The 12,500-nt window shown below is 39.0% G+C and overlaps 1 protein-coding gene across 1 annotated transcript; it reads left to right on the top strand.

The window, feature by feature from the left end:
• Positions 1-4,887: 4,887 nt before the first annotated feature.
• Positions 4,888-6,229, top strand: LOC138017203 (putative leucine-rich repeat-containing protein DDB_G0290503). The gene is made up of 2 exons (XM_068864371.1): positions 4,888-4,899; positions 5,498-6,229. Exons 1-2 carry the CDS (start codon positions 4,888-4,890, stop codon positions 6,227-6,229), a joined length of 744 nt encoding a protein of 247 aa, XP_068720472.1.
• The last annotated feature ends 6,271 nt before the right edge of the window (positions 6,230-12,500 follow it).

Here is a 12,500-nt window from a genome sequence, read left to right as displayed (position 1 = left end):
TAACGCTCGAAACTTCAGCTATCCAAATCGTTCACGGTGGTAATTCGACCTTTATAAACACGTTTGATAAAAATAAATTTTCCTGTTGCTTTAATTTCACATCCAAGTTTAAAACACTGTTTGAATTTTAACAACTGCTATAAATATTCGATATTATTTTAAAGAAATAAGAAAAGTGACAAGCTAAAATTAAAAGTCAGTCGGGTGCAAACGTTTGAAGACATGATGCTAATGGTGATAGTGATAATAATGAAGTTGTAATATTAATTGCTTTATTCTCAGATGTCGCTTTTGTTCATTAAACTGCAATTGCTCGCGGCTAGAGTGAAATGACCCCTTTGAAAAAAAAGGAGTAAAATGGATAGGAAAGGAAGCTTTTAAATTATTCAGTTGGCCATTTTTATATTAGACTGAGAAACGCATAATCCGCCCAGACGAATTGTTCGTCCATCATGTTATCCGTCTGGCGTAAAGGATGGGGCGAACTATATGACACGAATAATCCGTCTGGGACAAACTTGTGCAAGCATTTTTTTCTGCGTCTGTTTAATCATGATTAGTCCATTATAAAGACGGATACAAGACGCATTATTCATCTGGACTAACTATCCAGTTGAGGGCGTCTTCGAAGACGTACTAAAGTGGATAGTTTGAAGAACTGAATAAACGTTGCAGAATAAATTTTGCAGAGAAAAAGCTTGTCCAAGTTCGTCTCAAATAATAATGCGTCTCTAGTATAAAAATGGCCATTTAAGGCCTGACCAAACGCTCGCAACATTGTTGTATGATGTTGCGACATGTGTTCAACGGGTTGGTTAAACGCACGCAATATTTTCAACATTTTCAGCACAAGTTGACGATGTTTATGTGCCACAGGCCTCTGGCGCGCAACAAGTGGACCTAGCGCGCATGCCCTAGTGCAATAAATTTAAATTTGACCCTTTTCATATTCCAACATGTTGCAGCATATCGCAACATACCGTAACAGGGTACCCAACAACATTGCAATCGATGTTACGTTGAAATGTTGCGAGCGTTTGGCTAGGCCTTTATAATAGTCTGTAACAGTCCGGATTTGACCAGGGTGTCTAATAGATACGAGGCGTTCGTTCGATCATCTCCAGTTGGCTTAAGGCGAAAGAAGACTTCTATATAAAAAGTAATTTTCTTAAATTTACATTAGATTACTTTCCTTGGTTTGAACGCGAGACGACAGTTACTATAATTGTCAAAATTTTTTGACATTAGCTACAATACTATTTAACTATTATCCTGCGAAATCGCGCGGAATATCGCCTGATATATACTTAGCCTACGGCCTCGTCGGCTAAAGTCAGGCGATATTTCACAAGATTGACCAGGATAATTGCTTCATTATTCAACACATGGATGACAAAACACAATTTTTTACGTTTATTGGGAAGAAAAATCTGGAAAAACTACCATTTTTCTCCGCGACACACAAAATTACGAATATCGCAGGATATACGTTGAGTGCCCGCGACGAATATTGAGCGCGCTATGACCATATTTGGACATTGTCACAGTGAGTTGAATAACAATATACGACATTTCCCAGTAATAACCAAAACACCAAGGACATTATTCGTGCCGGCTTATTGAAACTCAACAAGTGTATATATTTGTATATGAATCTTACTCTTATAATAAGCTTGTGTCTGAAGAGCTCGCCACCGTGTTTTTTAATTACCTTTGAATGTTTACATAACGCTTGACTTTAAAAAAATCGTTTTAAAAGTATGATCCTTTTAGGGAAGTGGTCAAGACTCTTTCACATGCTAGGGAAAATCATGGTCTCCTCCGTATACGTTAGCGTCTACTTGTGTTTGTCATTGGTATCACCTGCTCTGTTGCTCATAACACCTCGTTAGCTTTCAGCTGGAGTTAAATGGCCCCTTCGTCAAAAAGCACTAAAAGATTAAAAAGATTAAAACAGATGGCATATGAATGAGTAATAACGATGTCGTATCAACACTAGATTTTTTGAGATGATTTAAGTTTGTTTCGATCGCAATTGCCTTCGGTCTCAGTCGAGCGGGTTTAATATTGGAAAACTGCTGGTAAAAGCAAAAAAAAAATCACCAGTTTCATTTTTCGGCAAATTCGAAAAAGTGTGTTTGTTTGACGCCCCCCCCCCCCCCCCCCATTGCAGAATTATAAGGTTTCATATCCAGCAGAGGGAGTTTACTATTAACTACATTTTTTCCAACAAATTTACGTTCAGCTATGAGAATTCCCACTTAACGTGACACGACACAGTAGTCTTTCATAAGAGCTCTACAGCAAGAGACAAGCTCTCTTACAAGGACAAGCTCTCTAAGTGACAAAAAATTAAAGCTAGTTCAAGGCTCGATTTCCATATAGGTGCTGTTCAAAGGTCGCTTTACGTTCTGCGAGCAATTGGTATCGTGCGAACAAATAGAACCAATATTCGCCAGATTATAACTAGTATATATTAGTGTAGCAAAGTACTTTTGGCGCTAAAACAACACTCCACTCTTCTCTTTTTGAAGCTGTGCAGTAGTTAGGAATTCATCGTTTTAGCCCGGCTGCGAACGTAAACGCGTTTCCGGCCGTCGTCTTTCGCTGTTTCCCCATTGTTTCTCCCTCAAATTTTGTCTTCAAGGTTTGTACCAATGGAGATTAGGTGTGGTGTGAGGTCTTCTTTGTTCGTTACAATAGCTTTCGTTCGTGTGAAAAGGAAATACTCATACAAGACATGAAGCGTGCTTTGACTCGTGGTGTACTGTTTAAAATTCGTTCGCTTATAGGCCGCAAACCACAATGGGAGAAGAATGCCTGGCAACGAACCACTGGGAGGGTCACAGTCCAGTTTTAATTTTATTCACACTCCAGTTTTAATTTTTTGAGTCGTCACCAGTTCTCTCACAGGTCACAGATCATTGTTTTACCAGTACAGAAAGCATTCTACAAATTCATAAACACTAACCTTAGGCCTAACAGCCTTTGTTTAGGCCTAACTAGGCTTAAGCTTACCTTTTAGGAATGTTTAGGATACTTTCTGAATTGGTAAAACAATGACCTGTGACCTGTGACATGTTAGCAAACTAGTGGCGACTCACAAAATTAAAAATGGACTGTGAATAAAATTAAAACTTGACTGTCACCCTCCTGGGCCATCGTACCTAAGGGCCCGTACGCACTAGGCCAATTTTTGTTTATTTTGCGAAAAAATCTGTCATAATTTCCGTGATACAAGTGCGCACGGTGATTTTTTCTGCCACCAAATTTGTCAAGCCTTACCAAGAGAAAATGAGGGGACAGAGAGGGAGGTTCCCGGTCCAGTCCTTGGGATATGTCATGTCCACGAAAGTTATTTTTAGACGAGCGGAAGTCTTCCGAGACGTCCGCATGCAGGCCAACCTCGGTCCGATGTTTGAAAGAAAATAAATATTCATCAGCCTTCCACGTGCGCCGTCATTTTCTCTTTTCACCAAGAACCTGAGAGCGAGGCAAGACTGCATGCGTATGTATCGGAAGACAGACTTCCGCTAGAACAAAGACTTCCGCTCATCTAAAAATAACTTTCGTGGACATAACATATCCCGGCCAACGCCCTGAGCCTCCCTCTCTGTCCCCTCATGTTCTCTTGGTGTCATTGGACGTCAAGTCATCACGGAGAAAATTGATGAGACCACGCCCATATTTTGGTGAGGTCCCTACATGAACATAGTTCCCTTGAACGGAGATTCCATGGAATAATCATTGTCAGACATTTCTGTTTTGAAATTTATAAATAAATAAATAAATAAATAAATCACACGAAAACGGGAGTGCCTGCAACTCATTAATTCTTTTTCAATAGCTTTTCTCGAGTTTCTAATAAATTATGCTTAGCCGCTGTTTGTGCAGTTTTTGAGGACAAAGCTAATAATATCAAATTCATCAATTCGGGAAAAGTGGCTGTTGTAGCCGTTACAGAACTTAAATTGACCCGGATTCACCCTTAGCAAGAGACCACGTAGACACATAGCTCCACGTACCTCCGTAGCTTCGTAGCCGCGAAGCTCCGTAGCTATGTAGTGACGTAGCTCCGTAGCCACGTAGCCACCTAGCCGACCTAGCCACCTAGCCATAATCTTAAGAGGTACAGCTTCAAGTGGCGGGGTATTCTGCAGTTACTCCTAGTTTTCCAAATACTAACTTAGAAATGACGGTCATTGAAAGAATTTAATCCCATGATTATTTAAGCCGGGTGCTTATTTAATTCTGGGGCTCGTGGAGGTAGGGGCTTATTTGAGAGGGGGGCTTATTACAAAAAATAGTAGGCCCAAACATTTCGCACGTACGCACGCTGCCAATTTGTCACTACGCAGCTGTGCTTCAGGTGGGCCTCAGTAGTCATCCTATTTGTTAGCTCGTTCCCGTTTTAACTCTACTTAAGGTTTCCTCAAATCCCACTTCTGACACCAAATATAAGACGGCCAAAACAGTCGACGCTAGAACAACAAATGTGAGCTAAGTTTTACGCGTTTATTAGAGTAAAAGGGGTGATATAATGACAAAAAACGGGAAAGAGTAACACTAAACACAAAATAAACAAAGCTACCATAAGCCAATGGATTAAACGGCTGACCTATCCAATCCAACAAAACCGAACAAAAAACAAATCGAACTCTATCGAACTCCAATAGTTAGATTGTGTTCGGAAATCGACCAAAATCGAACTCCTTTTTTGCTGAGTTCGATTTTCGAACCAATCGAACCAATATAATAGCACAAAATAGAACAAAATCGAACTAATCCAATGCAATTGTCTCTTGACGCCTCAAACTGGAATATAATCATTGTCACCTTTTATTGAATAACCAGGAACTGAATATCATATTGCAAAAGGCAATTTCGATGACTGTTAAGGTACTTTGACTGTTAAAAGGAAATGCTTCTCAACAGAGAAAAATCGCACCATTTCAACCCGGTGAAAACAAAATCCGTTTAGTATAAGTGCCCGTAAGTGGGATCATAACTCACCATTTCATCCCGTCCTTAAAGGGCGAAAGTGGTGAGACCAACGTCCGCTCAAGATGTCCTAACTGCCCTTTAGTGTTGGTAACCTTGAATGCTCTTCCCTTAGAGCCAATCTTCTTAAAGATAAAGAATTCTTCTCCCACATCAACAGTAACATTACATTCTTGGTAACCTTTAACACTGCAGACCAACACGGCCGACAAGCCTTAGTTGCTCACTGACGCTCTTCCCGGTCTTTAACTTCATTCAAACTGCACCTTGACGTTTATTGCACCCTAGCCTGTATGTCAGTGAACACGAAGGAAAACAAAAGAGGTGGCCGAGGCTCAACTGATGAAGATCTAACATGTTTGAAGAAGAAATTGAACACGGCGGACGACATCGACGACGCCATTGAAATGTTAGAAGATACACAACAAGAGCCAAGCCTGTTGGAAATTAAGACTATTTTAATCGATATTCAAATCCAACTATCCTCATCACAAAGGATAATCTCGAACTAAAAAATGAAATCGAACAGCTAAAGAATTTGGTGAGAAATCAAGGTAACGATTTAGATGAGCTGAGAAAGTCCGTGAACTTCAATGACAATGACATAAATCAATTGAAGCAATCTATAAAGAATATAGGAGATGAAAAAAAGCAGTTACAGGACAAGGTACTGACTGCAAATAACCCACTCAACGCAACCAGAGAAAAACTTCAACAACAAGTAGAAGAATCTCGATATTTAGAAGAAGAACTTGACAACTTGGAGCAATATAGTGGAAAGAACTCGCTGGAAATACATGGAGTGCCACAAGATCCCTACACTTCCACAGAACACGTAGTTATAAAAGTGGCTGAAGCTTTAAATATCACCATTGAACCGGAGGACATAGAAATTTCGCACAAAATATATCGAGGTAAAGCCATAATCGCAAGATTCGTGAATCACAAAGTAAAATGTAAACTTTACAAGGAACGGACAAAATTGAAAAGCGTCAAGCTATCCGACATCCTTCCCAGTTACCCAGCGACAAGTAGTAGGAATCATCGAATATATTTGAACGAAAACTTGACTATACGCAGAAAGCATATCTTAGAGGAGGCAAACCGACGGAAACGGGATGGGACTCTACTTAGTGTATGGACACTTGACGGGAAGATCTTTGTTAAGACATCTCCTACTGGAAATCCATCCAAAATCTCGAGTGTCGACGATCTAGACAACCTTTAGAGAAGAGCAACCAAGGGCTTTTACCATCTCGCTCTCAATTATTTTTATTCAAACTAAATAGAAATGTATCCGGGTGATGCGCGTCGCTTCTTCCTGTTTTTGCTTCCGCTTCTGGTAAGTGCTGTGGTGAATTTCGTTTGTGTGTACAATACGTGTTGTCCTCTGCATGAATTAAATTGCGGGATTAAGTTGATCAGTACTGTGCAGGCAGAAACGGGAGTGATTTTTATGCAGGAAATATCACACTCTTTTAGGTTTTCACATTATGAAGACGCAAATTGCACTTTGCAGGGCTCCGCCTATGATCTCGACGGATTAAATCATTGTAAAAACACGAAAATACTGTATTCTCAGATGAAATAGTGATCGGTTCGTTAAACGTGAGGGGACTGTCAAACAATATGAAAAGGCGAGAAGTATTTAGATTGTTGAAAAACAAAAAATACTCGATTTTCTTTTTACTAGAAGTCCATTGTTCAAAGGATAAAGAAGCAATTTGGTCCGCAGAATGGGGGTACACAGCAATTTTTAGTAGTCTTTCTAGTGGCAGTGCTGGTGTAAGCATACTCTTTAATAATAATTTCGTGTTCCAACTGCTTAAAAGCTTCTCAGATCCAAACGGTAGGTTCGTAATCACTGATATTAAAACAGAGAGTAAGACCTTGACACTGGTAAATATTTATGCTCCAAATAATGACCCTTCATTCTTTGAATCGGTTCTAAAAGTGCTTCTTAGTTTTGAGTGTGAAGAACTTCAGTGTGTGGGGTGGCGATTCTAACCTTGTTTTAGATGTACAAAAAGATAAGCTAGGTGGGAGGCCAGTAACACATGAAAAATCTCTGCAAAAGTTAAGTACATGATAGATTCTTTGGACTTAGTTGACATATGGCGCATGCTTAACCCTGATGCGAGACATTTCACTTGGAGAAGAAGTTGCCCGGAGATAAAATGCCGTTTAGATTTCTTCTTGATCAGCTCAAGCTTAATTCCGGCTGTCACAAGTTCAGATGTCTTGACAGGTTTTAAATCAGACCATTCTCTCATTACTCTCACCCTAATGAATAACTCAAACCCTAGGGGACCAGGTTTTTGGAAACTAAATGCCTCGTTGTTGGCTGATGAGGGATATATTGACTTAGTTAAGAAAACAATTAACGAAGTAGCGAAAGAATACGAGAACAATAACGAGGTTGACGCCACCCTTCTATGGGATACCATGAAAATGAAAATCAGGTCAAGTTCACTATGTTATGCAAGACAAAAGAAAAACAAACTGTCATCGAAAGAGAATTACTTGGAGGAAAAAATTACATACCTTCAGAAAGGATTAGACGAGGCTAATGTAACGGCAATGGAAAAACAGCAAATCACTGAAGAAATAGGTATCATAAATTCACAGAGAGATGAAATTTCTAAATATAGGGATTATTTCCCAGGAAATAGGATTTTTATGTCCCTTTCTCTGCTTGTGTATTGCTTGATTTAGAGTGGGCCTGGACCCGACGGGGGAGATATTAGTATTGCAGTAGACCCCCCTGTAAGGGTTTCGCGTTAACCACATGACTTTCCAAGCCATGTGCTCGACAATCCGTCTCGGTTAGTCTCACAGGAAACTTTTCGAGATTCCCATTTGGGAATTAAATGGGAAATTTTCCCACTCATGGGAAAAAGTTGGGACAAGAAATTACTTTTGGGGAAAATTTTGGGTTTTTATTGGAAAGAACGTCTACTTTCCCTTTTACATCCCAATATTGGGAATATGCTGTGAACGTTTTCCCAAGTTATACCCAAAGCTGGGAACAATATGGGAAAAGTTCCCAATTTATTCCCAATATTGTGAATTATGGGGGAACATTTCCCCAAGTTATTCCCAGAATTGTGATTAATATGGGAACATTTATCCAAGTTATTCCCAGAACTGTGAATAATATGGACAAATTTCCCAAGTTATTCCTAGCATTGGGAATGATATAGAAACCGTTACCCAAGTTATTCCCAGAATTGTGATTAGTATGGGAACATTTATCCAAGTTATTCCCAGACTTGTGAATAATATGGAGACATTTCACAAGTTATTCCCAGCATTGTGAATGATATAGAAACCTTCACCCAAGTTATTCCCAGAATTGTGATTAGTATGGGAACATTTATCCAAGTTATTCCCAGAATTGTGAATAATATGGACACATTTCCCAAGTTATTCCCAACATTGTGAATGATATAGAAACCTTCACCCAAGTTATTCCCAGAATTGTGATTAGTATGGGAACATTTATCCAAGTTATTCCCAGAATTGTGAATAATATGGACACATTTCCCAAGTTATTCCCAACATTGTGAATGATATAGAAACCTTCACCCAAGTTATTCCCAGAATTGTGATTAGTATGGGAACATTTATCCAAGTTATTCCCAGAATTGTGAATAATATGGACACATTTCCCAAGTTATTCCCAGTATTGTGAATGATATAGGAACCACTTTACCCAAGTTATTCCCAGAATTGTGAATAATATGGACACATTTCCCCAAATTACTCCCAAAGTTGTAAATAATAAGCGATTATTTCCCCAATTTAATTCCTAATAGTGTAACACGGATAAATGAAAATAAAAGCCTTTATTATGATGATTCTATAGATTATAGAAATATCCTCCACGTTTGACCGGCCTTGTTCCAAAAGGAACATGAAGCTTCAATGTTAAGAATTACACCCTCCATGTCAGCAATTTATCCACTTAATGAATACCAGTATCTTTCCCACTTTGTTTGAGGGTTAATTGGAGGACTTCGCTCGGCATCGTGTTCATTTTTCTTCAATGTTTCCTGCGCCATCTTGTATAACGAGTAAGAGACCAGACTGGAACTAGTGAGCCGTTTTCATTTTGGCCAGCAGTCTCCACGGCAAGCTCTTACCGATTTTGGCGGTAATCGGCGGCTTTATTAACGTTTGTATCAACGCTCACAAATATTTGTGGTGATTTCTTGTTTGTTTTACTCTTTAAATGCTGATTCAATGCAGGGGAATGCTTACAAGAACTCAAGTAAAAAGGTAAGCGTTAACTATAGGCGAATAACATTTGATTTGATGCCTAATTGTCTTCAAAATGACGATTTATATGTAGAGTACCTTGAAGTCAATTTTTCTGGCAAGGATACTTAATTTGGCTTTTTAAATGCTATAACCCTGCAATAATTGGTAAACCTTTTAACAAGAAAAATGAAGTTTTGGTCAACGGGTGAAGTAAACTATTTGGTATAAAAGTGCTCAAAAGGCGAATTAATTCATGTAAAAGATTGACAAAAGATTCGTTATGATAAATGCTTTCTCTTTTCAATTAACAATCATAAATGACTAAGAAAACAAGGTATTATTGACGTTTGTAAGTAAAGAGAGCTAAAGTTGAGTCTACTCTTCACACACTTTAACTGTAATTGATTGAAATGATCACGGATTTAGAGAAATCGTGACTTGCATCATTGAAGTACTTACATGCATATATTTATATTTTAGTTACCATAAAAGAAGAAGAGACTTCCTGGAGAAATTCTTTGACGGGACAGCAGGAAAAGGTCCTTTACAGCCAATTCTGTTTCCCCGACCGTTTATGCTTTGATGGATTTAAGGATTACTCTTTGCAGACTTGTTATGGTTCTGTGGTTTATCTGAAATCTTAAAAAGCCCTTTAATTTTAAATTTAAAACAAGAACCCAATCCAAAGATTTTGACCTGAAGGTAACTGCTTTGAAATCAATTATTTTGTATTCTATTTTTTTTGTGAGAGTCATGATAGTAACTGTTAGCTTCACTGGAATGGTGTCCAGCACACTTCTGATTTGCTGGTTGGAATATTATTTTACGGGAGCAGGTCACTATAACCTTGTTTCTTCCACATGTGCATTTCTACTTCTCAGTTATTTAAGGTCAATTCTTGATTTTTCTGACCTCGTTCAAGAAACATGCAACGCAGTACCACAGTTTCTTTAGAAACAAGAATTTTGTTTACTCGTTCAAGAAAGTTTCAGCACTTGTAATGTCCAAATTTTCTGTCTAATTCCAAGTTTTTATTACTTATTCTAAGAAATTTAAATCTAATTGATGCACAGTTTGGAATTATTCCAAGTCTGAATTTCCAGTGAAAATTCACAATTCTGTTCCTATGAAATTTCCAGGAATTCCTAGGAAGTCCCAGGTTTACTTTGCAAGCTATATGGAGTCGTCAGACCACAAACGTGATAATGTCTCACCAACAATTTGTGCTAATTTTTGGCAGGGAGGCTTCTTTAGTTGTGATCTCTCAGAGGATCTCAACAGATCCCATATAATCAAGTTTTATCTTCTGTGATCTCACACTTTACCAGTGGTTTTGGCCAAGGTGCTGCTTAGTATACTTGAGGTTTGAAGTTTCAGTAAGTTGTGTTTCAAATTTCTCCATTCACGATCCAGGATAAATATTTTTACTCCTGTTTCAGTGGACACGGACATGGAGCTCAGTTTACTAAAAGTAACACGCTGGTATTAAAATATTGTTTTTATTTGTTCAATAGTCTGATGTTTCACATGCATATGTAGGTGTATAGTTGTAAAACCATATTGCTGGGTGACATAATGGCCAACAAAGATTATACAACTGAAATAGCAACCCATTCATTGACGTACTCCAGTCAGAGAAAACGAAAATCACATTGTGTGGATTGAAGTGCCCAATATGCACAAACCCATCATTGGTTTATACTGGGTGAGGAATGGGATTTGGGTGGGAGTGTATGAACCCAGTATAAGGAAAATATTGGCACAATATAAACCCATTGTTGGTTAATATTTGGGAGAGGAATATCCCATACCTGGGACATGAGTGGAATGTAAAAACCCAATACTGGGAAAATATTGGCATGATATAAACCCATTATTGGGTAATATTTGGGAGAGGAATATCCCATACCTGGGACATGAGTGGGAATGCAAAAACCCAATACTCGGGAAATATTGGCATGATATAAACCCATTATTGGGTAATATTTGCAACAGGAATATCCCATACTTGGGATTTGAGTGGAAATGTAAGAACCCAATACTGGGGAAACATTGGCTCAATCTAAACCCATTATTGGTTTATATTTGGGACACGAAGATCCCATACTTGGGTTATGGATGGGAATTTAATGGGAGTGGTAGCATTTTCCCAGTTATGGGTTTTCCCAATTTCATCCCATTAAAAACCCTATTATTTCCCTTTTTAATCCCAAAATGGGAAATCTGGAATTTTTCCTGTGTCTGCGGTGCAACACTTGTTTTAGCACTTTAAGGTAGGGATTATTTTTTCATTCTAAAAGCCATTTTGATCGGGCTGTGGTACCCTTTCTTATCGAGCTTTTAGTGCATAATCCCACTCCCGGTGCAGGTTTTGTTTTGTAGTCTCGGACATAGTTTTGTCTATTCTTCGCTATTGATTGCTGCTATATTGTGTAGTCTCGGTTTTGCGTGGGCTTTTTTCTTTGGCTTTAATTTGCATTTAGATGGCTTCTCCCCCTTCCACTGTTCTGTTGTTCGGTCATTCGTTTATCAGGAGACTTCGGGATGACCTTTACACACAGTTCGATTCTCGGGCGGACGAGGCTTTTAAGCTCGCGAAAGATGCCATTGTTCATTTGCACGGTGTCGGTGGTCACACTGTGAGAAAACTCATCCAGTATGACCTTGGCGTGTTTTCTTCCCTTTCTCCGCATGCTGTAATTTTGGAAATAGGCACCAATGACCTTTCTGATCTACAGCCAGAGGTCATTGGATCAGAGATCGAGGAATTGGTTAGGTTGTTGCTGGACTCCTACGCTGTTTGAGTTATTGGTGTGTGCGAGGTGATCCCTCGTGTTCGTGCTCCAATTTTCAATGACGCAGCACTGATTCTTAACCAGTATCTTCGCGGAGTTCTGGACCCCATTCCAACTGTTTTCTGTTGGCAACATCGCGGTTTTTCTGAGCCATCTAGAGACCTGTATTTATCGGACGGAGTCCATGTGAATTCGCCTGGGCAGTACTTGTTGTATCGCAGCTATCGGGGCGCCATCTTGCAGGCCTTACGCATGTTGGCCTGTCCACCTGCGCCGTAAAGCCTTTCCCTTGCTTTATTATTTTTACGCGGCCCTGTTCCCGTTTTAATTTTATTTACGTTAATTAGGCCTGGGTCCGGCTCTTCCTTGAGATAATTCTCGAAGACCCTGTTCTTCACCATTTTTGTAATAACAAACAAAAGTAATAATAATAAATTTTAA

The sequence above is a fragment of the Montipora capricornis genome, chromosome 9, assembly GCF_036669925.1.
Source record: "Montipora capricornis isolate CH-2021 chromosome 9, ASM3666992v2, whole genome shotgun sequence".
NCBI classification, from domain to species: domain Eukaryota; kingdom Metazoa; phylum Cnidaria; class Anthozoa; order Scleractinia; family Acroporidae; genus Montipora; species Montipora capricornis.
Note: the sequence above shows the minus strand (reverse complement) of the source record. Positions and strands in the feature narration are given on the sequence as shown.